Source organism: Phragmites australis, chromosome 5 (assembly GCF_958298935.1).
Source record: "Phragmites australis chromosome 5, lpPhrAust1.1, whole genome shotgun sequence".
Taxonomy (NCBI): Eukaryota; Viridiplantae; Streptophyta; class Magnoliopsida; order Poales; family Poaceae; genus Phragmites; species Phragmites australis.
In genome coordinates this window covers 4145307-4171925 of record NC_084925.1, presented here as the reverse complement: position 1 = coordinate 4171925, position 26619 = coordinate 4145307, and the positions used below count along the sequence as shown (strand labels likewise).

The following is a 26619-nucleotide window of genomic DNA, read 5'->3' as shown; positions in this document are numbered from 1 at the left end:
GCTGTTCGAATAGGTCCTCTTCACTAGCATGCACGACAACACCATCAACAAGCAGCTCGTCTTCACACATCACATTGCAGACGAACACCTGGACTAGGTCCCTCAGTATAGTTAGGGCTCCACAATCCTAGTGTAGATGTATCGGGTATTATGTAAGGCCTGTTGTAGGAGCAGAGTGTCTGCGTCGATCACAGGTTGTCTGTTGCTCCTGAACCTGTGGTCGTACAAGCGCTTGGACATAGGACGCACACATATGAGGTCATACGATGAGTCTGATGGTGCTTTCTACTTCCCCGATGAGTTTGTCCTGCACGACACAGTGGACGACCCTGTGATGGGTTCGCTCTGGTGCAAGTGCAATGTAAGTAATACAAGTTAACACAATTCTTTAAGTATCATTCTTTCATTACACTTATCTACCTAACACTTTACTTTTTCATGAAAACGAGGTGGGCGACGGCGATGACACACACTTCGTACCCTCAGTTCGTTGCTGCATTCGACTAGCTACAGATGGACAGAGTGTAGTGGACACCGTATGACCATGAGGCGATCATGACTAGCGCGCCTCTTGGCCTCTCTGACTTGTGCCACATGAACCAAGCTCTCTAGCTTACAAGGCGATGGCCGGTCTTCAACATCACGGTCGAGCCCTACTAGAGCGTCGACCGACGGACATCACTCACATGTAAGTGTTTATTGTTACAAGTGCTTTACTAATCATGTTTTCAATTCTATAATAGTAACTTTGTCTTGCAGGATGATGAGGAAGGGCCAAGGCATCACGTACAAAGGAACTTGGACGATAAAGATGCAGCTTTGGGTGGAGCAATGGGCGGACGCAGCTGCAGACCTCCATGTCCCCAACAGCCATTACGAATTGTCGATGGAAGACACATACTTGCATTGGTTCCCACACAGCGACGCAGGTTAGGTGCATCCCAGTGCCTCTGGAGCCACTACAACATGAGCCAGAGATCATCGACACTTTCGCTACAGAGCTTGTGGTGGCATACCACACCTTGGTACATGAGACTTGTTATATTCTATTGACTTGCATTCTTATATTAAATGTGTTCTCTCACAAATTGCAGTCGGACACGTGCAAGGATGTCAGCACGGAGCTACGAGACTTTGTGGACTGCTGGAAGTCAGTCCCTCCTCGGGTTGACCCGAACGAGCTAAAGGCTAGTCCGCATTGGCTCGCACGTCGTTACCTCGACTGGTTTTGACGCGCTTTGTTCCAGAGGTTACCAGATGTCGTCGAGAATAACACACATAGGAGGTCTCTGACACACGCTCAGGCTATGGCACCACGCTTCGACACAGAACCAGTGTCATCGTCTTAGCCACACCGGTGCGCTACATGCTGACTCCAGGTTTCTTTGCTGGTGCTATAGTTCCAAGTCACTCGGGATTGCACCTTACAATTTAATTATTATGTGATGCATGACATTTGACATTGTGGTAACATGCAACAGTTCCAGGCTCCTCCGTCGCTGCGTTCGGCTCGATGGACTCCCTACCGGACGACTAGTTCATGGTTTCGCATGACAAGAAGGGTCCGTCACAGACAGTGGGGCACCTCTATCGATGCAACCATCACAAGTTGACCCTAGCACCCCTACAGACACTGCATAGCCTCGCCACCCTCGGTGCGAGCCCCTGACGTACTCCACTGACAACGTGCATCACAGAGCAGCTGGCCAGCGTAGGCCGACGGGCATGCCCAACAAGCATGCATGTGGCCATGGCGATGCCCCTTGACTGCAGCATTAGAAGTACTTGGACAAGTTTATGTCACCACAATATTGTCAGCCATGTTTTTATTACATGTGTTCTCATTCCATCTAAAGCATAGCATTGTACAATCGTATCCTCTTTCAAACCGTATCAGTGTTGTGTCCTGTCAGGCAATAAATCGTATCAACATTTCATCGTGAAAAGAAGCAGAACATGAAAGAACGGGGAACAAACCATGGCCCACACAGTAGGATCTATTGTAAACCATTCACTTGCAACTTTCAAAATAAAAACCCCTCCCATTACGGACCCTACTACTATTACGCAAGCAACCAAAATATAATGTTATATGATGGTACACAATTTATTTAATTAAAAACAAAACGGTACAAAGAAATATAACATAAGGCTAAGGCAACATATCGAAATACATTGCTTCTTGTCATACTAACTTAGAATGAACTATGAAGACTCTCCTCACTCCTAGCATCCCCCATCACCGGTAGTGGTGGTGGAGGAGGAGGAGGAGGAAACTTTTGCTACGTGGGCATGGGCATCAGGGGTTGAGGCATACAGTAGGATCATCGATGTGGATGACCAGCTTGTCCTCCTCTGGAGGGATCAGATAGTATAAACTTCACGATGTAGGTCGAAGATACGGTCTTGCAAGTGATGGATGTACTCCTGGATGTTCTGTTCAACAGGAGGATCGACCCATCTCGTGTAGTGGCAGCTCTCATCGTCGTTTGACTCCTGCAATTACATAGAAATTAAAGACTAAAATGTCCTACGGTACTAAACTTGTTGGCACTCTCACCCTTCCAAGAGGACATCGAAGAATTGGCAACCTCAGCTAATGCTACCATCATATATCTGTACAAAGCAATCATATCCATGGAAGCACTTTGGCCACTCTTCTTTAGGGTGATCGTAAGTCCTCAGATGATGGGGTGACCGAAACTCACTCTTTCCCTGCAAAGGGAAGTTCTTGAGTGGCTCCTCGTACGCACTAAGACCAAAGGAACCTGGCCATATCACCGGTGCCCTCCCCACGCCAGTAGACGCTCCAGTTCTTCCTCTCCCACCTCTAGTAGCCAATTGTTTCATTGTGCTTATGGTTCAAACTATGCGAACCATTTTATAGATGCACTACCATGAATTAATTATGCTAATATTACCGTTAAGCCTTACGTACAATGCTTATCGTAATATTTAACCCTAATTCAACGATTTAAGATATAACCTTTTCAAATGTAGCCCCTAACCTTTTAAGACATAACCCTCTTGGAGTCCATCTGAATGTCGTATTTTTGTGAGCATGGATGTGACTTTCAAGGAACCTATTCCTTTTTATGGGGAAAAGACATATTTGAGTTCTTTATTTGTTGATCTTGAATATTCTGACATGGACAAGGATGGTGTTAAGGGCTAAGGATGAGGAGAAATCAGAGGAGAGGGGAGCTATGACTGGCTTGATCTCGTGTTCAGGTACCGTGAACAAGCCAGTATAGGAGGAAAGGGGGGAGAAGGTCACACACAAAAGATAATCTACAAGTGCATATGAGAAGGAGGAAAGAAAATACCATACAACTTCGTCCTGTTAGTGATGAGGTTGCAAGTAACGAGGGGCAACCGCAAGTGGCCAAGCTACACCATTCACCAGTTGCAGGAAATGAAGTTGATCAGCTATTGGAGTTAGGTGGAGAAGAGGTTGAATCTTCCATTGACTTGCCTATTGCCATAAGGAAGGGAACAAGGAGTATTGCAGGAAAGACTCCGATAAGATATGGCTTTGAAGATGAAGATAGTGATGGGAACATGAATGATGTAGCTAACTATGTCTCATATGAGTCGTTGTTCTCTGCTTATCGAGCTTTTGTGGTGTCACTAAAATTAGTGACAATCCCAAAGGATCGGAGAGAAGACAAGCAGAATCCAAGATGGAAGGAGGCCATACTCAAGGAGCTAGCAGCACTTGAGAAGAATAAGACTTGGGATATTGTTCCATTCCCTACGGGCAAGAAGGTAGATAGTTGCAAATGGGTTTATACGGTGAAGCAGAACCTGATGGTAAGATAGAGAGGTATAAGGCAAGATTGGTGGAAAAAGGGTATAGCCAAACTTATAGAATTGATTATGATGAGACATTTTCACCAATTGCAAAAATGAGTATGGTAAGAACACTAACCTCTTGTGCGGCTAATTTCATTGGTCATTGTACCAATTGGATGTCAAGAATGCATTCTTATATGGAGATCTTCGAGATGAAGTTTATATGGAAATTCCACCTGGATTTTCTACTGATCAGACTAAGGAAAAATTATTAAAATTGAAGAAGTTGTTGTATGGTCTAAAACAATCACCAAGAGCGTGGTTTGACCAGTTTAGATGTGCAATGTGCAGCATGGGGTATAGACAATGTAATGGGGATCACACTGTGTTTTATCGTCATTATGGAAATCATGTTACTATTCTTGTGCTTTATGTAGATGACATGATTATCACTAATGATGACACTTTGGAGATAACTCGACTAAAGGAGAATCAAAGCAAAGAGTTTGAAATTAAGGATTTGGGCCAACTCTTTTACTTCTTGGGCATTGAAATAGCAAGATCTCCTAGCGGGATTATTCTATCATAGCAAAAGTATTTCCTAGATTTATTAAATGAGACATGTATGCTTGGATGTCGCCCTGCTTCTACACCCATAGAACAAAACTACAAGCTAAGTGCATAATCTGGAGATCCAGTAGATAAAGAGAGATATCAAAGACTTGTGGGGCGACTGATTTACTTGTGCCATACGAGGCCTAATATAATTTATGCAATGAGTGTAGTGAGCCGATATATGCATGATCCTAGAAGCGAACACTTGAATGCAATTTACATGATCCTGATATATTTGAAGAGTGGTCCTAGTAAAGGACTATTGTAGCATTTGGACCCCTAGGTAAGTGGCAAGTGTTTCGGTGATTAATGACAACCGTATCATTGTGACTAACAATTTGTTTTGAATATATAAAAAATTTTAGTTCACAATGATAATTGGGTATTCTTGGTCCTTAAAGCGATTTTGTGGACGATCAAAGGACTTCTGCATCAAGATTAAGGATCTTCTAGTTCTAAGTGTTACAAAGGAGATGAAGGACACTTAGAGTAATATAAGTTATTTTTCTTTAACGTTTTAACCGTACTATAAAGAGGGGCTAAGAGTAGTAGCTTGACCTACTTGAGTCTAGATTTGGTTTGATGTACACTTGTGAAAGTATAGCACTAGGTAGCTTATAGAAGCCCATGGTTGAGATGTCAAGAAGTTAGAGCTCAAGAAACTTTGAATTTGATGAGCTCAGAAAAAGTTTAACTCACCAGATGATCCGCGTTTGAAAAAGGAACCCATTGGAGCTTTATTTGTTTAGCAAGACAAAAAGTAGTTAAATGCACAGGATGATCTGATGTATAAGTTGATGGATCATCGGATGATTTGTTTTTGATGACACGTGTCCAAAAATTTTAGAAGTGTTACACCTGATGGTCTGGTGTTAGTATGGTGAAATCACCGGACTAATTTCAGCAGAAATGAACTTTCACAGGAAAATAAAGTTGATCTCACCGGATGATCCGGTGATGGAAGTGTGGGGTCACCGGACTAACATTTTTAGAGGCAAATTGAAGATGTTATACTCACCGGATGGTCCGATGAGTTGATTGGAGACTACACCGGAGTAATATTTACAGAGAGAGTTATTTCGGGTGTTTTGAATTGGAGCTACTTACCGGATGGTCCGGTGGATGTGTGGGATCACCGAACTAACGTTTTCAGAGGCAAATTGAAGATGTTATACTCACCGGATGGTCTGATGAGTTGATTGGAGACTACACTGGAGTAATATTTCCATAGAGGGTTATTTCGGGTGTTTTGAATTGGAACTACTCATCGGATAGTCCGGTGAGAGTCATATATGTACACCAGAGCATTTTCTCTAGAGGAGACTTTGATGGCAGAAGCAAGTCAACCCATTGGATAGTCCGGTGTTAGCTTGATGAGAGTCACCGAACCAATATTTCTAGAGAGGGTTGCAACGGGTAGTTTTGGTTGAGTTACACTCACAGAATAGTTCGATGTTGAGTGTGTGTTCACCAGATGCATGCACCGGACTATTAATAGTACAACGGCTATTGACAGCTGGCGTAGTGAAGGATTGAAGTTTGAGCTCATCGGATTGTTCGGTGTGAGTAAAAGGATACTCACCGAATCATCCGGTGTTAACAGAAAGTGGGTGGTTAGGCAATAGCTATAATTTGGATCTCTAGCATATAAATACCCCTCCACTTGGTTTCATTTGGTGTTCTTGCGACCCAAAGGAGTTCATACACTATGTGTGTCATCAAGAAGTAAGAGAGAGCACATGAGTTGATTTCCAAGTTACTAATTGAAGATTAAGGACATCATTAGTGCTTGGAGAGTAGTAAGTGTGCATCTAGCTGTAGTCTAGGCTTGATCTTGGTCAAGTAAAGCTATTGGCCTGTTACTCTTGGTGGTTGGCAACACCTAACCAGTCTTGGTGATTGGCGGTGTTCTCGGTGAGCTCTTAGAGTTCTTGCGGAAGATCCGAAAAGAGCTTGTACATGGTTTGATGTCCGCAAATTCGGAGATGGAGAAGTGACAATCATGAGAGAGCACTTGAATATTGGTGACTCAAGGGGGAGCGATATCCTTGGTGGATGCTCCAACGAAGACTAGGGGGAGTGCCAACTACTTGATACCTCGGGGGGGAAAATCTGGTGTTCTCTTATCCATCTCTTTATATTCCCGTATTTACTTTGAGCATTCACTTTCCTGCAAGCTTTTGTTTCCGCATTTCTCTTTATGTTTTTGATTTTTTTTGTTTTGGTCCCCTTTCCTTAGCTTGATCGTGTACTCGCTTTTCTTTGCATCTAGGTTAAGATTGCTATCAGAAGAATTTTTTTAATTGCCCAATTTACCCCCCTCTTGAGCCATTCGATCATTTCAACTATGGTTTACCTGAGTATAGAGGGTTATTGTGATGCAAATTGGGCTAGCTATCCTGATGATAGAAGATCAACTTCTGGTTATTGTACTTTTGTTGGAGGAAATCTAGTGACTTGAAGAAGCAAAAAGCAATCGGTGGTGTCTCGGTTAACGGCAGAAGCGGAATATAGAGCCATGTTTGTGTGCCTGAGTGAGATGTTCTGGATAAGAAAACTATTATCTGAATTGAAGCTATTGAAAGGCACCCTGAAGCTTTTGTGTGACAATAAGTCAGCGATCAACATTGCTATTAATTGGATTCACATGACAGAACCAAACATATAGAGATTGATCACTTCTTCATAAAAGAGTGATTGGATGATAGAACACTTAGACTTGATCAGTTCAAGTAGCAGATTGTTTAACAAAATACTCAGGACTTAGAGAATGTATATATGCTGTAGCAAGATGGGAGTGATAGACATCTATCACCCATCTCAAGGGGAGTGTTGATGTGTGCATATGCGTTATGTAATTACACGGTGGTGTAGGAAGTAAAATGTAAAAGGCTGTAATATAAAAGAAACATTACAGGGGAATGGAAGGGTATCGAGAGTTTTCCACAAAAATCTTCACTTGCATAGTACGTGTCTCTATTTGGCTGGCTAATATAATGTACAATAAACATCTAGGCCCCTTTCCGTAAGAAATATATAGCACCAAGAAATCAGGGACAGCAGAGCTCAGGTGCTGATCAGTTCTTGCATAGATCGAGTTGCCGGCCAATATCGATATTAACACTGCTACAGAACGTCTCGAAAGCTTTATGGTAGACGATTTCCCTTCCGTCTAGCCAAAAATGTTTGTGATGTCCCTTAACAGTAGATGTTTCGTCAACCGTTTAGAATTAATGTAAGATATCACAGACAGTAATAGTGAAATAACCATCTGTTTGCACTATATATTACGTCGGTTTGGATAAAGACCTGTTTGCTTTATTATCGAAGTCACATACGATTTCCAGAAAGAGTCAACTGCCTTTTTCGATAACATCGTATGGCTACCTCCGTAAAACCGACTGCAATATGTACACACCCCTGTCCCTGCTTTTTTCCCTGCCCTTGCTTCCTGGCTGCCAAAACCAGAATAGATATATATACACAGATCGACCAAAGATTTATATATTACACACAGAGATCAATACATGCACAGAACACCACATATATTATTTTGACCACAAGTCTAAGAAGAACGACTATATATATAACCACAATCCACAACAATACAAGTAGCTAGGCACAATGTTAAATAAAATAGAAACAACATCATACTTTGATTCAGTCAGCCATTAGCTTCATGGTCGTATCTTCGGTTAGCCACTGCTCCGCACTCCTTGTTGAAACCCTCGAATTACTAAAGAGTTAGTGATTTTGAGAATAATTGTATTCCTGATGTTACTGAATCCCTTAATGAATTTTCACAGAGTCTCAATGTTCTCTTGGTGTCCCCTAGAAATTGGAAAAAAAACGTCACACAAGTGTTCCCAGAGTAAACCGATTCTAAGAAGATGAAGATGATATATAACTAATATTATATATCCCATAAATATCGTACCTGTAAAAGGTATATGTAGATAGTCTATATCTTACTCAATATTGTGCTAGATGATAGCAATATATGTACCAGATTTTTGTCTCATTGTACAAATTATATTTTTATTTAAAAATATTTAGAGAGCTAGATGATACCATCCTCTACATCACATTTTTTTTTAATTTTTTCATGACTATTTCGATAGTATTTTAATTTTTGAGATCATTGGAACGCGATATTTTGGAAAATTTTAAACATGTCGCCCGTTCTTCCAACATGCGACAAGAGTCTTAGATTAGTAATTTTTAAAATAAACACATAAATTTGTAATTGTTTGATTAAAAAACCAGATAAACATGCGTCTGGAAATATATCACATAATATGACTCAGCTTGAGAATTGACTGTAATAAGGCAAGTCATCGTAGTCGGTTTCTCACTACATTGTCGCGAACGCTTACCTTGAGAAATCGATAGCGATGTACACATGTCACAAATGATTTTTCCCTCCCGACTTAATAGGAGATGGTTCCCATAGAAAATTGTCTGCTTTCTCCCTATCTTAGTCAGTTTTCGTTTTCTGTCTGTGATGTACTGTTAGATATGTGACGTTATATAAATGGTACAACAGTCTCACAACAATTAATTAATATACATGTGCCCATGGTGGTTATCTTTCTACAAAGTTGAAACCGTCAATCTTGCCTGAATCACTGATCATCTCAAAGATATTATACTAGTATATTATATAGGGGTGGCATCTATATACGTGTCGTCACTGTTGACACTTGACAGGTCGTCTACAGGCAAATAAGCTTTCACCGAGACACCGACCATCTCTTTTTTGTTTAATTCGAAGACACCATGCTCCATGTGATTCAGCAAACTGATTGCGACCCCTGCTCTCAAGGTGACAGGTCCTGATGATCAACTCCTCAACATGCATTATATAGTATACTTAATTACTACCTCCATTTTTAAATAACTGTCACTATTAACTTTAAATATTAATATTTGATCGTTAATTTTTCATAAATACATATATAAATCATTCTAAGTATACAACATATTTAAACTATTTTTATGACAAATCTAACAATACTATTTTTATTTTACTTCTTAAATATTTTAAAAATTATTATTGATCAAAGTTACTTGGTTGCTACAGTACTACTGTCAATTATTTGAAAACAAAGGTAGTACATAACTGTTACACCATTGACAATTGGCCAAACCAAATTTGTATAGATGTCGTCGGACTCCTGCATCCTTGTATCTACTACAACTCAACTCTGCATACTTCGTTAGACCGCGTGTTTGCGGATCCACGTGTTTCACAAGCGATCGCGACGTCTACGGATACGCGCACTCGCGCCCCCCATTAAATTGGAGCTCCGAATTCGATAGCATCTCATCCAGAGCTCGCGACACAGCTCAGTGTTAGTGTACTACACTTGGGCAGCTTCGAGCCAGCAGCTAGCTTCCGGGTGTTCCAGCGATGACGACGGCGGCGGCGTGCGGCGTGGGGAGGCGGTACGCGCTGCTGCTGGCGCTGAGGGACTCGGAGTACGCCCGGAAGGTGTACGGAGGGTACCGCAACGTCTTCGTGGCCGCGCTCGGCGGCGTCGACGGCGAGAGGTGGGACTGCTTCCGCGTGGTGGACGGCGAGTTCCCCGCGCCGGAGGACCTGGCCCGGTACGACGGTTTCGTGGTGAGCGGCAGCCCGCACGACGCGTACGGCGACGACGACTGGATCCGCCGCCTGTGCGCGCTGATCCAGACCGTCCACGCCATGAAGAAGCGGGTCCTCGGCATCTGCTTCGGACACCAAGTGAGTGCATGCATGCTAAGTGTCACTGCCGTGCTGATTCAATTCTAGCAAAATTCTGTAGCACCCACTTGATGCAACGGAGACCTAGCTCTAAGTGGATCCACCTGTCAGTCACCGTTATCGAATCGATAATCTTCCCCTACATTCATCATACAGGTGATTTATTTCACCATCAGCTAGCAATTCGTAAGTACTAATTTCGTTTTTTTCTTTCTTGCTTCATTAGGTTTTGTGCCGAGCATTGGGGGGAAGGGTGGGCAAGGCGCGTGGCGGATGGGACGTTGGGGTGAGGAAGGTGACCTTCGTCCATGACCTGGAGGGCTTGGAGTTCCTCCGGAATCTCCAGATCGACCGGCTCCCCAAGTACGCCTCCATCATCGAGGTGCACCAAGACGAGGTACCGTGCGTGCATGAGTGCTGACAATGCATGTGTATTTTATGTCGATGTCGATGTCGATGTCGATGTCTGTCTTATTGGGCCATTTCCATGCTTCAATTCGCATTCCGAAAACTTGGTCAAATTGGGAGCGAGGAAGTTGACATTTGCAAATTATTTACTACATATTCTCTTTGTTTAGAAATAGTAGGTGTATTTTTCTAAGTTTGATTTTGAAATTTAGGTTTTGACTAAAATTTCTCACAAAATATATTATTTATAGCTACAAAACCTATATAGTTTGAAATTATTTTTATAATTTAATTAAATGTTAGTTAAAGTACACAAAGTTTGAATTTTTAAAAAATAAATACATCTACTATTTCTAACCGGTGGACTAGTATTTTGTATTACCGTCCATACGTATTGCAGCCTCTCTTTTTTCCCCCTCCTAATTAAGCCTGTAAATTTCAAGAGGCACTCTGGTGCAGAGTTTACCAATTCATCAAATACCGGTCAGTATTCGTGAACTTCGGTCAATTTGCCATGGTTCAATAACCGAAACCGGTGGGAAGTCGATCAAATTCAAATTTAAATTTAAATTTTTTAACAAAATTTTTCTGAATTTTACTAGTTTTCGAGCGGTATTCGCGAGAACCGCAGAAACCACTAGGGACCGGTTTTTGATCTAATTTCGGTTTTTGAAACCTTGTTCTGGTCTACTTCTGTCACATGCATGTGCACTAATTTCTTGTCCGTTTTATTACACCAAAACACCTCATCAATGCCGGTTTCAAAACCTCATCAGTGTCGGTTTTAGAACCAACACTCCATAAATAGCACTGATAGTCTCCGACTATCAATGCTGATTTGGAATCGACACTGATGAAGTTTTCCAGAAACAAAAGAAAAGAAAAAATAGCCAGACAAATGAGCTGGCTTCATGCATTGAGCTGAGCCCACTGTCAGCAACACATGTCGGAGCTCATCGTCACCGAGGACGCCACCGCCGCACATCCTTGCTCCGTCCTGCACACTCCGTCATGCACAAATAAAATGCGGGGTACAAAAGTCGTCGCCACAGTTTTGTTGCATTGGGTAAATTGACTGCCCATTGGAGCCCCCGCCAGCCGCCGTGGCTATGGCTCTAGTCACGCCCGGCGCAGCAGACGCCGAGGTGGAACCTCAGCATGGCCGTGACGAACGCGCCCACTTGCTCCAACGCGAGCAGTTCGACGACGCCGCGCACCGTGTGCTCCTGCAGCACGTCTGCCATGTCGAGCAGCACGCACAATGACCGCCCGACCACGGCCACGTCCTTGTCGGCCTCATTGTTCCCCAGGTGGGGCCTCTAGCATGTGGTCGACAACCGCCTCCGCTCCGGATCCTGCTGCTCCCGAGCCGGATCCAGCCGCCCCACGCGATGATCGACGATGAGAGCTCTAGGCTGCCTCTGGAGTCGACGACGAGCTGGGCGAGCTCCATGACCGGCGTCGGTGACCACATCACCATCTTGTCCACCTCCGTCACATCGCATCCTTCCAAAATATTCTTCCGTGAGCCACGCCAAGGAGTCACCTTTGGAGCGACGGGGTTGACCAAGGAGAGGGCTCGGAGGCAGGAGCGGAGGCGCGTGGGGCTGACCGAGAGAGAGATGGAGGAGAGGAGGAAGAGATAAGATAGAGAGAGGGAGGAGATTGATGAGAGCTGCGGGTGTCCATGTGCTCCCGAGAAGATAAGGTAGAGAGAGGTGGACTCGAGCTGAACGAGCCAAAACTCCTGTGAAGAAATATTTCAGGTCTGATTCTTATTAGTGCTGGTTGCAAATGGAACCAACATTGGTAGTCCTTTTCAGTGTTGGATCCTAGCGGCTCACTAATTTTTCGAGCGTGAGAGATTAAAAACCGACACTGATACATCTTCGATCGTGATTTTTTTCATCCAATATTAATAAGATGTTACTTATGGTCTATACTATATTTGTGTTTGCTGATCATGCAGGTGTGGGAGATCCCGCCGCGGGCGAGGGTGCTGGCCTACTCAGAGAAGACACGCGTGGAGGCGTTCGCGGTGGGGGAGCACGCACTGGGCATCCAGGGCCACCCCGAGTACACCACCGACATCCTCCATAGCCTCATCGACCGCCTCCTCCGCGAGAACGCTATCCACCGGTGCGTGGGCGAGGACGCGCGGCGGACGATGGCGGAGAGCCGCGGACCGGACTGCAGGTTCTGGACGGCGCTCTGCAGGGGGTTCCTGAATGGAGGAGGGAGCTGCAGCCGGTCGCCCGCGGCGCCGGAGGTCACCAGCCGGGCCGCTGTCGACTGCTTCGCCGGCGCCGCTCCGGTGCTCCCGCTGGCGTGCAGTACCAGGACCGGCACCTATTAGTTATTCGCCAGCGGCTAGCGCTGCACGTCGTCGTACGCAAGTGCCTTCATGGTTGGCGCCATGTACGGCGTGCAATCAGGGAGGACGAAGGAGTGGGTGGTGGTGAGGTCCAGCTCCCAGATTCATGCATGTGTTACACACTTCACACTGCACAGCTCTCGATTAATGGAAGCCATATGGACGGGACAATTGGCGTCCTTTTTTCCGTGAGCTAGACAGGCTAGATGTGTATTATATGTGTCTTTTTTTTTTAATGTATCGAATGTGTCAATGTATATTTAGATCATTTAAATTTGAGTTATTTTAGACTTAAATTTAAGTGTTTTTAAAAAAAAAATTGTTTATATGCATAATTCAGACGTCTTGTTGGTGCATAGAACAAAAATTGTACTTTCATTATTAAAAAATGTAGGGTTTGCTCGGAAGAGGTGGTGGTACTGTCAATGTTTAGGATTTAGTCTCTGTCAGATTTTAGGATTTAGTTCAAATTTAAATTGAGCATAGAGGATCCCAATCGCCCTATTCAAACAAGCCTACAAAAGTTTTCTCGCCATGGTATGATAGTGGGCATCCGTTTTGGTATATATGAGTTGTCGCTGATAGAGCAATAAACTATAGTCAATATACACATGTTATATCTCAATATACACGAAGGCCGATCACCAGTGCTACATTGTGCACGCATCCAGTACGTGTGTGATTTCAGTTTTTGATATTTAGTTGCGGGCTATGGCACAATAATATTATTTCTCTTTATACTTTTTTTCTTTGCATGCATTGTTCACACGCATAAAGAAATGGACGCTGAGAGAGTCAAATATGAGAAAGATACTGATCATTATCTGAACCGTGAAACAGACGACGCAAAAGAGACGCTGACGAATGGAGGAATTACATCCAATAACAAATCTGTGTGTGATTATGGTATGCTGATCGTTAAGCATCCGGCACGAAAGCGAAGGCACTGAAGTGGACGCTGATATTTGCTACGGTTTGCCTGGCCAACTCGGTTACACGTAATATTTATTGGAGCTGAGATATGAAACGAACAGGCAGGAGAACGATTTGCTTATTTGGAGCTGATATGACATTGGCAGCCGCGAAGATAGAACTTAAATTATGATAGTGTCAAATACACAACCTAAAATAAATATATATTACTCCTAAAGCTTAACTTATCATGATATACATATAGTTAAAATAAGACAATTTCTACTAAAATTTTGATTTACCTTGGTGCAACTGCACCAGGATACATCTACCTAGCTTCACCACTGGACATTGGTCATGTTATTCTTTTTTTGCAAATGGCGCAGCTCGATACGTATATGATCCCTAATCAGCTACCATTTGCTCCCCAGTCTTTATCAGCTTGTTCGTCTACCAAAATTATTGGAGAGATGATACAGAAGTGTCACCTTCTTAGCTAGGTTTTCACAATTATACATGTGAAAACGGCAGAGAGAGATATCAGAGTTCTGTTCAACTTGATTCGAGACCGGGATATCAGAGTTCTACAAGTGATGAGTAAGTGCGAATTCATGAAGCAAGGTTACAGGTGATTGAAACTTTTGTTAAAATTCACTGTGAAGGTGGAAGATCAATAGCCTAGAATAAGAGGATCTCATGTGAGTAGTTCATTTAAAAGATACCAACTCATAGGTACTTAAGTACTAGACCAGGTGCCCCGACACTAACTTACGGGGTGGAAATGTGAGAAGGTAATTTAAAAGAGTCTTTAGGACATTAGAATCAGTGTTGTATGTCATTCTTCTTTACATGTAATTTTTAGATCTACGTGTTCTTCTCTTCGTTCTTTGGTTTGAAGCAATTCGTGTGGAAGATTGTGCAAAGTTGGGCACGGTGTCGGAGGCAGGGTTCCAAAATACGGCCGAGGATTGAATATCGAGCCCCGGCGCATTCAACACGATCAAAATTCAAAGAATTCAATTGAAATTCACAATTTTTTTTGAATTTTTTAAATTTGAATTCAAATTTGATCTGTCAATAAGCATCGAATATCTCGCATTTGCGAACCCTAGTCTGAGGATCCAAAGAACACTCCATAGCGACACAAGCATCGAGGGAGACCACAGATTCGATAGTCATCCAGGGACACAAACAAATTTTCAAAGTGGGCAACAATACTGTCACTCATAGGCCATAAAGAACTAAGAATGTATCAATGGTCAGGCACGAGACATCATAACTAATTCAAAAGTCATATTTTCGATATAAGAATTTTCATTTAGACATGTATGCAATGATTGTTGGCTGGTAATTTCCTCAACTGCAAAGATCACTCTATAAAATCAGACATGATACTTCATTCGACAGTTCGCGAGCCATTTGTTCTTGACTAACACGAGCATAGCATATCAATGACAGTAGAGGGAACTACATCTTATAATCTGATATGACTCGGGCACCCATCACATATATCTATATATATATATATGAGAGAGAGAGAGAGAGAGAGAGAGAGAGAGAGAGAGAGAGAGAACTTAACAGGCACTGAACACCTTGCATACTAATTTACTTTCACAGTGCCTGAAAACTCAAAACAAATTGGCAGAGGTGGCAATACTAGAGGAAAATCTTTAGTACAAACTAGTAAATAGGTGTAAACATGTAAACAATGAATATCTTCCATCTATATCACATTTGAAGACTACGGTTGATCTCACCATCCCATTAGTGGAGGGGTTGACTTGAAAAAAACATGCAATCATAAAATATCACAAAATAGTCCCTCCACTGATGGAATGCTAAGATCAACGATAGCCTTCAGATAGGGATCAGACAAACAACTTTCGCTGTTTACATGTTTACACCCATTTGCTTGTTTGCACCAAATTTTTTCCCATTTACTTGACTGCACATGGGTGTAGACACACGTGGAAAATAAATATATGTAGGCTTTCCAATGCTTTTCCCCTTGAAACAGCAATAAAAAAGAGAACTTTGTAAAGCTTCATACAATTCTACTAAATAGTAAACAGGTGAAAATGCAATATTGATCATAGCAGTTCCAATTAGGATTTTAGATTTTTGACGACCTTGTTAATTCAGGCAAAAAATTAGAATTTGATTGCTTCATGTCTACTATGGCTTGGACATAAAGCAACACGATAATTCCCCTAGACCATGTGTCCGCATGGCTTATCAGAACTGTAGATTTGTGCGTGAAAACAATCATGGGGTATGCAAACTTGTCGGCCATATGCTGTAACCATCATTAACTAGGAGTGTACTATCACATATGCCATTAGTCTAATCGTGCGCTTAATGCCTGTGAAGAAGGCTTCAGCATTCCTCTTACTTTCATCCTTCATCTGCTCTGAAATCACAGAGCTCGCAAAGCAGCGAGCCGGGCAGGGGGCTTTGGACCGGCCTGTGCAGGCGGTTCCTCAGGGTGGAAGAAACGCCAGGGCTAACTCTTGGCCAGTGCACTACTCATGGTCTCATGGATGCCTATGTGTATTTCATTGCAACATATATACCCTTTCTTTTGGTGATACATACAGTAGCTTTGTGTTATGGATGGATGTGGTGACGTACAGTTAACCTTGTGCTCTGTCTGAGCTCTGAATGCACTATTGGTGAACATCAACAACATAGAAATGGATGCAAAAGTCTGAGTTTATCTTGCTTAAAACAAGGGCACAATTTAACAAAAAACGGCTGAAACGATTAAACTGGGTTACCATGAGAAACTATGCTGGTACAGTGATTCAAGACTCGACTGATTTTACATCACCAGGAGCTGGTGCTGAAACTTCCTGTTGGATCCGGCTACGAGCTCTTGACACTTTTGATACGGGCAATTACAAGCCAAAAGAGGTGGCCATCTGGAGCTTTGGTGTAGCGAGCCCAATGTGCCTCAGGGCCAAGAAATGTGGTGAAAGTGAAGTTCACTCCCCAAGGGCAAGCCCAATGTGTTTCAGTGCTAAGCCTTGAAGCATCATCTAGTAAAGGTGAAGTTTAACAGAAATGCGGTGCCGGCAAGTTATCTTGAAAACAGAAAGACCAAACGGATGTCATCTGATCAGTTTGTTTCACTTTCTTCTTGATGCGATCTCCCCTGCCCATGCTTTTCCAATGTCTGTCTGAAATTTCCCTGCACAGGAATTAACCGGAAAAAATAATCATCTTTTTTGTTCCAACTATTTTAGTGCTGATACTCTGGCAAAATTACAAGCGCAAGGAGAGAAAACTGTCAAAAAGCACATATCAACTCATGATAAAAACACTCATGGGGATGCTAGTGCTTAGTTTCAACATCAACACTAACCATTCAGGCGCTAATATGTTCTGAATTTCTGATGAATAGTTTAGATCATCTCAGAGGAACATATCTCAAGTGTAAGAATAAAAGACGTAACAGACTGCGCAGTTTAGATAAGGTGTTCAATTGGGTGTGCTGGATGCTGATGGAAGATAACCACACCTGCTGTTGATTGGAAGAACTCTTCTAGGTCCTGCCCTTGCTCTGCAAATTTTCAGATACACAGGCGTAAGTGTGATACTGTAAACCCCCATCTCATGGTCAATACGGAGCAAAGCAGGTGTTAAGACATGTATTCTGTGTATTACTTCTCACACTATGTAGCGGCACAAGATGATGCAAAAGATGGACCATACTTGATACTCGAACCGAATTTTCACTATAACCAAAATTCGATCACAACAAGAATACTTGATGAATGCACTTAATAGTCTGTAGTTCATACTTCATAGCTACTGCGTTTGGGAAAATGGCAATGCTGATGACATTAAGATAATCGAGAACCAGAAATTAACTTACCCTTTTCATACTCCAGTGCTTGAAGTATCATCTCAACCTGGAAACATAACATTCAGAAAGCAAAAGGTTACTACATGTAAAGGAAAAGAAAAAAGTTGGAGCCACAGGTCAATGTCTATCGAGGGTCCTATCGATGGTCTCCACTGGGACCAACTGGGACCAAACTAAGTTAAGCGCACTTCAAGTTATGGCATTGTCAGTTGAAAGATCGCTAGAATTGCTTGAGACAGATGTTGTCATTGTGTCAGCAAATTGCTGGATATAATTGTACCTTGTCAAAATCTTTGACAAGTTTTGCTTCCAACGAGGCATTCTCCTCATACTCCATCCAAAGTTCACGAATTTCTTGTGCTGAAAAAGAACAGCATGTAGATAATGATATAAAAGCAACATTTATTGTATATCGAATGTATAAGGGCACAGAAACTTTTTAGTTTGGCCTCCGCAGAAGGCATTCCTTATCTTCTATGAAGAACAGTTTCTCCAAAAGGCAGAGTTCGAGAGCGATCTTGAATTTTAAATATTCCCTTGGCACCTAACCAAGGGTTGCTAATGCGGTGGTGCTCTCCAATATTGTTCAATAACTATCTAAATAAGTTTTGAACAACGTGAAAACAAACTACCCACTGGATTTCTAAGTTGTAGAACCCTTTTATCTTGGGGGAAAAAAGATTCCCGCGTCCTGAGTTACTTTCCTGATGGCAGTGAAAAAAAATCTTAGATGGTAAAATGCCCATTTTGCAATAATAACAGTAGGATTAATATAAATTCAAGGATAAGGAAACAAACGATATGGAATTACCAGAATTTACTATATTATGGTATTTACAAAATTCATAGACATCCACATTTCCTCCAATTTTTCCTTGGAGTATGCACACATAGTGGAACACTAAGGTGTTAGGCTGAACTATTGAGTCATCTAGAAAGTTATCAACAATTTACAATAGCATCACATTCATTTTACATAATTATTTATCATACAGTAAAAGATGAACTCATGGTCTCATGTCAATGGAATGGTACCAGCCTAAGATACCTACAACACTGAATATCAATGTTTTACTTTTGCATATTTTGATATTCACCTCTTGAACCTCCACCTAGCAATTCACACATGCGGTCCAATGCTTCTTTCTCCCTGCGGCTCTTCTCTTCCTTGGGCACACCATCTGAAGGGGTGATATCGCCTACGATTGCTGGGGCGCCCAAAAGAAAGCTGAAATGAGTCAACCAAACTAGCATCTTCATATGCAATTAGTGCCAGGCTGCCAGCAACATGCTTTCAGGCTTTAACACCACAGAAATAGTCCATACAGATGCAACACATAATCATCTGTTCCTTTTCTCACTGACAAACGTTTTAAAGCTGAGTGCCATATCGAACGCTTCTCAAAATGAAATGCTAAGTACGAAGGACGTAAGATGTGTAATTCAAGCATATTTTCACTAACCTATGGCATCTTCTCCCTAAGTTCCAAAGGCCATACAAGACTTATCATCACCAGCTCGTTCTATACCAAATTTAAGCACCGCATAATAGGCACTAGCTGTTCCGCTCCCATCAGTTTGAAGCACAAGTACTTGAATGCACATCATTCTCTTTCAATCAAGTTCACGTCTACCAACACCCCCATGGTTATAGGATCCCACATTCACAGATTACAATTTCACATCCCTAACTTTATAGTCAATTGACGCATACACAGCCCCAAAATCCAATCAAACGAACTACAGAGTATTTTCAGCAATACCTTCTGCGATGTCATGCACAATCGCCATCTTGACACACCTGCAGTTGTAGAAAACCCATCAAAATATTTGAACCGCAAGAAGGTTAAATATGGCTGGCGCTGGTGAAGGAAACCAACGGCGTCACCTGTCGCGGTCGACGCCGGGGAGGTCGGCTGCGACAAGCGCCATGACGCCCATCCGGTACATGTGGTCGGCCACCGACTCAGGTGCCTGCACCCCGCGCCTCACCCACCCCGCTCGCTTGGTCGTCTGCACCCACACCCATCCCATCACACATCCCGATCCCCTCACGACCGAACCGCGGAAATGCGAAGCAGAAATGGAGCACTCACCTTGAGGCGGTAGCAGAGCGTGAGGAAGTTGATGGCGTTGGACGCCGAGGGTGCCGGGGCCGCGGCGTCACCCGATGCAGCGGGGGCGGCTGGGGTAGTGGAGGAGGACGAGGACGACATGGCGGCGGCGAGGCGGAGGGGAAGGATGCGATGGGCGGGGGCGAGGAAGGGGAGCAGGGGTTTGGTGGTGGCGCAGAGGGAGGAGAGGGGAAGGGCCCGGCTCCCACCGCCCATCGGTATTAGCCGAGGCGGAGCAGGCGGAGGAGCGGTGGGCAGGTATCTCGGCGTCCGCGGATGCCGGGGCGGTCCCGTGGTCGTGCGCGTGCCGAGGACCGCGAAACCAGCGCGTGGCCGCCTGCTCCCGGTGGCCGCCCAGCTCGCGCGGCAGCGCGGATCACATCGGATTCCCCTGGTTTTGGGCCCGCGCACGGCGGTCTCGCCAAGAATTCCGTCCGAAATGGTAGCCCAAACGTGCCTCCGCGAACGGCCCGCGCGTGCGCGCGGGACGCGTTGGATTGGATTGGATTGGGTGAAGCGCGCGTGCCGTATCACGGCGCGCGGGGGGATTTTGCGCTGCCGTGCGGCTGAGGACACCGCACACCTCCTCCGGAAGTTGGAGGGAGGCTCTTCGGCCGCGCGTCCTGCCGTGGCGCAGTGCCGGCGGCGGAGCGACGCGCACAGCGCAAGCAATGGATTCGTAGGACAACGGCCGAGTTTGGGCGCGCGTGGAGAATCAATCAGCCGCACAACCGGAAAGTGCAGCATGTGGTTAATGGATGATTGAGTTTATAACTTATGCAGAGATCGGTATAATTTTTTTTTTCTAAAAACAAGTCGTGTGGTTAATAGGATGGGACTTAATGCACAAACAAATTAGCTTACGAAATAAGACATAATGCATAAACAAATTCTTATTAATTGATGCTAAAGTAGCTTAGCTTAAAAAATGAGAAACATCCACCATACCAACCAACTTAGTAAACTCTTAAGATAATAAGAGCTATGCATATATACTATAACTACTCTTATCATAACAAGTATCACCCAAAGTAGCTTTTATTTTCATTGCTATTGTTGTTGTAGGCATGCCTCTGCTCCTTTTGTCTCTGCCAAACAACACAACACATCAAACATAAATATTGATGATCGTCAAATATTAACAAAAAATATAGCATCCTTGGCAACAATGTATTACCCTTTGCTTTAAGCCGCTCGACCTCATCTTGGGTTGCAAGAAGCCTATAATGATACATATATAATTAGATCGAAAAGATGACTCTGAAACATCAAGTTTATTAATTAGATTACAAAACATACATGAAAAGTCATAGACTTACATTCGCTCTAAACTATTAATGCGTTCCAACAACTCCTTCTCTCTTTGTGTTGCTCCTTCTAGCTGCTTCAAAGAACATATGAGATAATGTTTTGATGTGAAATATAAGTAGACAAGTATTGCATATACAATATATAGAGGCTACCAAGATCACTATTGTTTGATCGAGGAAATATATATGCATCGATCCCACAAGCATACGAATATTTACCTTGAAAGTAGATAACCAATGTAGATAGGTTATGTTCATTTTCTTTACAAACTTTAGAGTGGCTCATTTAAAACTTCATAAATGGGTTTCCAAATGTGAGAAGAGCTTCTTTTTTTTGCTCTCATGGACAAAAAGTTGGATCACACATAACATGGTTAGACTGTTGTGTGAAACATGTGAATGATAGTAAATAAGATGTGAAGTCGATGAAAATTTCACTTTGCAATATAGATTCCACTATACCGAATTGATATGCCAGGATAAGTAGTAATGATTGCTAATAATCTTGCCAATCTGTAACAAAGATATAAGCTAATAACAAACAACAACCAACAAAGGTAATATAAGTTTCAATAAGACTATACATCAGCTGAACTCATGAAAAAGGTCCACAATATGAATTTAACATAGGTGCTATAAGAAAAAGAGGTATCCAAATGCAATTTAGATAAACTAATTAGTTGGGACAATACGTGCAATGATAAAATCCATACCTTATTATAATCATGTATTACTTTAAAACGACCCTTTTGGAAGGAAGTTTTCTCTAAATATTCGTCAATGTCCTTACAAGTGGAAACTGCATAAAACATAACAATCATACTTGTGTTGACATATATGTCGACTATTCCAAATTTAACAGTATATATCTAAATCAAAGTAATGAAATATATAAATAACAAGAAGCGGCACAAATAAATGTCGAGAAATAAGCACATATTACATGTTATGTTAAGTTAAAATTGTTTTTATACAAACTACATACACAACTTTTTACTTTGAGGATAAAAAAAACTTCAAACATGCCTGCTCTTGTGAGTTGCTTAGCAGGTGATACAGGATGAATTTCCAACGACTCATTGAGCAGAAGGCCATTAAGGCTTCCTTTATCGAGCTGTTTCACACTGGTAGAGGCAACTAAAGTTAGGAGAAAAACACATGTCTAATTTATAGATTACGTAATGTTAAAGATGAAGCAATGCATGCTTGTGCCAATAAATCAAATCCACACTTATGAATAATCATCACTTAAAAATGTGAACATATTTTTTACGGCCAAAACTAAATAGCACTAACTTCAGTATTTTTGTACAATAAACCATAATTGTAAGAGTGATTGTGCAAGAGAGAAATTATTTATTAGTGACAAACAATAATACATAACATTTAGATTAATGAAAATCAAACGATACAACCTTTGAGATAAGGACAAGGAACTTGTTGGATTTGATTGTCCTGATGCTTCATCACATATATTCTGTCAATGCAACTTCAGTTGTTAAATAAATTATTCTAACCTGGTTATATTAAGAAAAATACTAATAACATAGTAGAAAGCTTATGTTACCATTTTCTCATCATTCCTAGAGCAATTTTGTGTTTGGATATCTTGTAGCGGAGTAGTTTCGTCAACGGTATCAATTTCAAATAGAAAACGTAAAAAATCATCTGCTTCATTCCCATCAGGGTACTGCAATTAAATAGAAGATTAGTTGCATGCAAGTAAACAACATAAAAGTCTTCATGGAACTTTATTGCATGATTAGACACGTACCAATGCAGCTTGTGCTTTTAAGTCCGCAATATCAAAATTCCACTCACTCACACCCCTTCTATACTCCTCCTGTTAATTTTAAAGTGTGAATCAATACCATCCATATAGAATAGTACGTTTAAAAGACCACCTCATTGTCCAAAGATGGACTAGAACATTAAGTAGGCATTAAAGGAACAAATTTGCAAACTTCAATACAACCATTTTTAGTTGAAATTTAAATACAAAAGATTAGTGCTAAATAAATATATCATTAGAACTTATACATAAACAGAAAAAATCATATGAGAAACCCGTGATACCTTCTCTTTGGTTTTGTCATTGGGTTTTTTCTCTGCTTGCAACTTTTCTTCCTTCTCCTGTTTAAAATTGATATCACATTAATATTACCATATTAGAAAAAGATACATAGATAGAAAATTATGTGTTTATACCTTTATCGATTGCATCCGCTCACCCAACGATGGCAATTTATTTATCATGCATTTCATGACATTATGTTCTGACTTCGCTTTTCTGAAAAATGGGTGCTTTAATAAAATTTTTGCCGATGGCCTTTTTGTTGGATCTTTTATTAGACAAGTGGCAATCATACTCTTAAAGGACTACAAAACAAGTAGAGAAATGAATTTAGTCCGACATAAAATAACTGTCTAAGGAATTATATTAAACTCCATACTTCTGTAAATTTCTTCTCCTTTGTGTTATTAAGTGATGGAGGAGCATGTGTCAACGTCATGAGAAAGACCTACATAGCATTTCAAAAACCTCATTTACTCATAATCTGATTAAAAAAAATATAGACTAAATTAAGGCAATACCTTTGCTGGAGGTTGACTTGAAAATGGAGCATGACCAATAGCAAGTTCAACAGCAGTTATGCCAAAAGACCAAATATCTGCCCTGTAATTGTTTTTTTACTCAGAAAATCAATATATATACTCGACTGATATATGTTAAATAATAAGGAAAATCAAAATATACTTAAAATCATAATCCTTTTGCTCCATAACTTCAGGGGCCATCCTTGAAAAAAAAAAGTGAAGTGCAGCGTTAATATGTAAGAGAAAGTCAATTACATTACACTATCAAATAATTAAAAATAAGAAATATGCTATATTTTTCTTGGTAATTACCAACAAGGCGTCCCAACAAGTGTCTTTCTTTTGCCATGTCTATTGATAATTGAATCATAAAGACTGGCAGTAACTCCAAAATCTGATAGTTTCACTCCTTTTTCCTGATCAAGAAGTATGTTTCCAGCCTGTGCTCATGCATGAAACATACACTTTATTATCAAAATGCACGCATATGAACCATACAGATTCTAATAGAATACACAAAACAAATTAATGATGTTGACTAGTGCATATATACATACTTATATAGCAATGACAATGATCCCTACCTTTACATCCCGATGTATGTGACCATTTTCATGAAGGTATTCTAAACCTTTCAATGCTTCACGCAGCACAAATGCTATGAAGTTTTCGCCCTCAAACCCTTTCGGGTACGAAGATTTCATCAAGTGAAAGCATGAACCACCAGACATATACGGCATTACGATCCATAAGGTTTCACCCTCGGTGAATGAGCAGTACGCACTAAGAAGATTTGGGTGGTCAACCATAATCATGGTCTTGACTTCCTCTGTCGCATTGTTCTGCAGAAGGAGACAAATAAACCCAGTTGTGCATGCATGGTTAGCTCAATTAATCGGCTCACTAAGGCCCTATTTGTTTTAGATTATAAAAGCTGGATTGTTATCAAAATCTAAAAGCTGAAACAAACAGCTGAATTGTGATAACAACCCAAAAGCTGAAACAAACAGCTGGTTGGAAAAGCTGGATTGTTATAATCCAACACACAAATTATAACAATCCAGCAATCCGTCTTCCACCAGATTCTAACAATTTACAATCTAGATTTTACAATCCAGCTTTTTACAATCTACAATCTATAAGCTGCTTTTTACAATCTCCAGCTCAAACAAACAGGCCCTAAGTAACTACTGGTCAAAATTCTTCTAGCTATTGCAGCCTTGCAGGTCATAATTCCTAGAACGAATCTATTAAATCATTTTTATAGCAAAAGTTATATAGATACTTACTGGAAAATACCTATATTAAAAAAATATCATTAACATGTGGCCCTTAAGACCAATGTCGGTATTTTCCAACTTATGTGATATTTGCGATGTTATTTTTCAAATTCGTCCGTTTTTTTATTTAGCTATACTGGAACTTATTTTTCTTCTTACAAGTGATGTGTTTTGATGATTTGCATGTGTATATGCCGCGAGCACAACTTACAAATTAAACCTTAGCAATCAAATGCGAAGTTTGCATGCATGCATGCTGTGGATGAGTGCGCAATTCAAACATGTAGAAATTTAAGCAAGCAGTTAGCTGATGAGATATTTAGCGGAATCAAATGGGTACGTACCACGTCGGACTCCGTGCGCTGCGACATGTTCATAATCTTGACGGCGACGATCTCGCCGCCGAGCGGCAGGCACCGCGCCCGGCGCACGACAGCCGTGGCGCCGTCCCCGATGGGCTCGAGCAGCTCGTAGTCCGCCGCTCGGATGGGGAACTCCCGCTTCCTCCCCCTCGGCGTCGACGGTCCCCCCTTCTTCCCCTTCTCCGTGAACCACATCTTCGATCCCTCTCCCTCCCGGCCTTCTCAACAAGGGATTGAACGAAATTGACCCGGATCAATCGATTCGACGACGCACCAGCTGGCCGCGCGAGCTGCCCCGCCGATCTGAGCTCCCGGCCGGTGGGGATCTTGATGGGTGGATCCGTGGGGGGGGGGGGGGCGAGGCTTTAGGGGACCTCTCGTGCGTGCTTTCTCGTGAGCGAAACGAGGAGGACGAACGAAGAAGCGGTGGCCGGTGGTGGGGAGCGAGATATTTATATCAAACTGTGGGGCCGCCGGCCGCATGGGATCCGAATCGCCGTCGCGTCGGGTTTCCTGCTTCATTTGGGGCCGGATCGATCCTGGCCGTCTGTTTCCCAGTGATCGGGCCGTGCTCCGTCGGAGGGTCCAAAGCGTCGATTCCTAATCGGACGGTAGCAGATACATCAGTCGTAGCCGTGTCGTCGTCATCGTCTTCCATGCATGACACGAGGGACTAGCGTTGCAAAATCGACGGATGCCAACCAGTCCTTTCAGCTTTTGGTGTACCGACAAGTTTTTACCATAATGCTAAATAGGATGTAGGATGGTGGCACTCCCATTATCGATACATGTTTAGTTAGTAATCGGAGTGTCAACTGATACTTATATTTGTAATTTTTTAATTTTAAATTATATTTTTACAATTTTTTAATAAAGTAATTTTTTTGAAAAAGGATTCTAGTTCAGTGCGTCCTGCAAGAGTTGTTGAGCGAGCTCGATCTATCAGCGTGAAGTACCTGCTCTCCGTTGTAAAGGGAAGATCGATCACGGCACAACAGAAAAAGTTGAAAGATCACTCGCTATTTTCCACGAGATCTGTGAGCACAGCGCAGTCCATACTCTTCGCCTGGTCAGGATCAGATCATCGACCCGTGCAAAGTAGCGATATGATCGAATTATATCAGTCATGATCACGTATCAAACAGATACTGCTCTGAATGCGCACGAGAAAAGAAAGATCAATGAGATGATAGGCCTCATCAGTAAGGAGATCCCTGCATCGATGACCTACCAAACG

At 42.1% G+C, this 26619-nt stretch overlaps 3 protein-coding genes across 9 annotated transcripts; 1 reads left to right on the top strand and 2 right to left on the bottom strand.

The window, feature by feature from the left end:
- Positions 1–9679: 9679 nt before the first annotated feature.
- LOC133918487 (gamma-glutamyl peptidase 5-like) lies at positions 9680–13212 on the top strand. Its single transcript, XM_062362383.1, has 3 exons — positions 9680–10156; positions 10383–10553; positions 12534–13212. Exons 1-3 carry the CDS (start codon positions 9824–9826, stop codon positions 12918–12920), a joined length of 891 nt encoding a protein of 296 aa, XP_062218367.1. The 5' UTR covers positions 9680–9823; the 3' UTR covers positions 12921–13212.
- A 3377-nt stretch (positions 13213–16589) lies between these two features.
- LOC133918485 (uncharacterized) lies at positions 16590–20683 on the bottom strand. 5 transcript variants are annotated; one of them, XM_062362379.1, is made up of 8 exons: positions 19815–20683; positions 19607–19731; positions 19482–19519; positions 18816–18926; positions 17999–18078; positions 17728–17764; positions 17371–17412; positions 16590–17040 (listed from the first exon to the last, which is right to left on the bottom strand). In XM_062362379.1, exons 1-8 carry the CDS (start codon positions 20577–20579, stop codon positions 16979–16981), a joined length of 1260 nt encoding a protein of 419 aa, XP_062218363.1. In that variant the 5' UTR covers positions 20580–20683; the 3' UTR covers positions 16590–16978. The 5 variants fall into 5 exon arrangements, 3 of the variants coding, with proteins under 3 accessions (XP_062218363.1, XP_062218365.1, XP_062218364.1); XM_062362381.1 differs by lacking the exon at positions 18816–18926; XR_009909772.1 differs by lacking the exon at positions 16590–17040 and having other exon boundaries at positions 18794–18926.
- Positions 20684–20692: 9 nt separating this feature from the next.
- On the bottom strand, positions 20693–25733 carry LOC133918484 (serine/threonine-protein kinase BLUS1-like). 3 transcript variants are annotated; one of them, XR_009909771.1, is made up of 16 exons: positions 25365–25732; positions 24325–24582; positions 24053–24180; positions 23901–23942; positions 23738–23819; positions 23596–23664; positions 23351–23521; positions 23219–23275; positions 22917–22985; positions 22710–22832; positions 22558–22619; positions 22169–22266; positions 21856–21941; positions 21152–21209; positions 21010–21053; positions 20693–20920 (listed from the first exon to the last, which is right to left on the bottom strand). XR_009909771.1 is itself a non-coding variant. In XM_062362376.1 (16 exons), exons 1-16 carry the CDS (start codon positions 25575–25577, stop codon positions 20883–20885), a joined length of 1605 nt encoding a protein of 534 aa, XP_062218360.1. In that variant the 5' UTR covers positions 25578–25733; the 3' UTR covers positions 20693–20882. The 3 variants fall into 3 exon arrangements, 2 of the variants coding, with proteins under 2 accessions (XP_062218360.1, XP_062218362.1); XM_062362376.1 differs by having other exon boundaries at positions 21152–21216; positions 25365–25733; XM_062362378.1 differs by having other exon boundaries at positions 21152–21213.
- Positions 25734–26619: the final 886 nt, after the last annotated feature.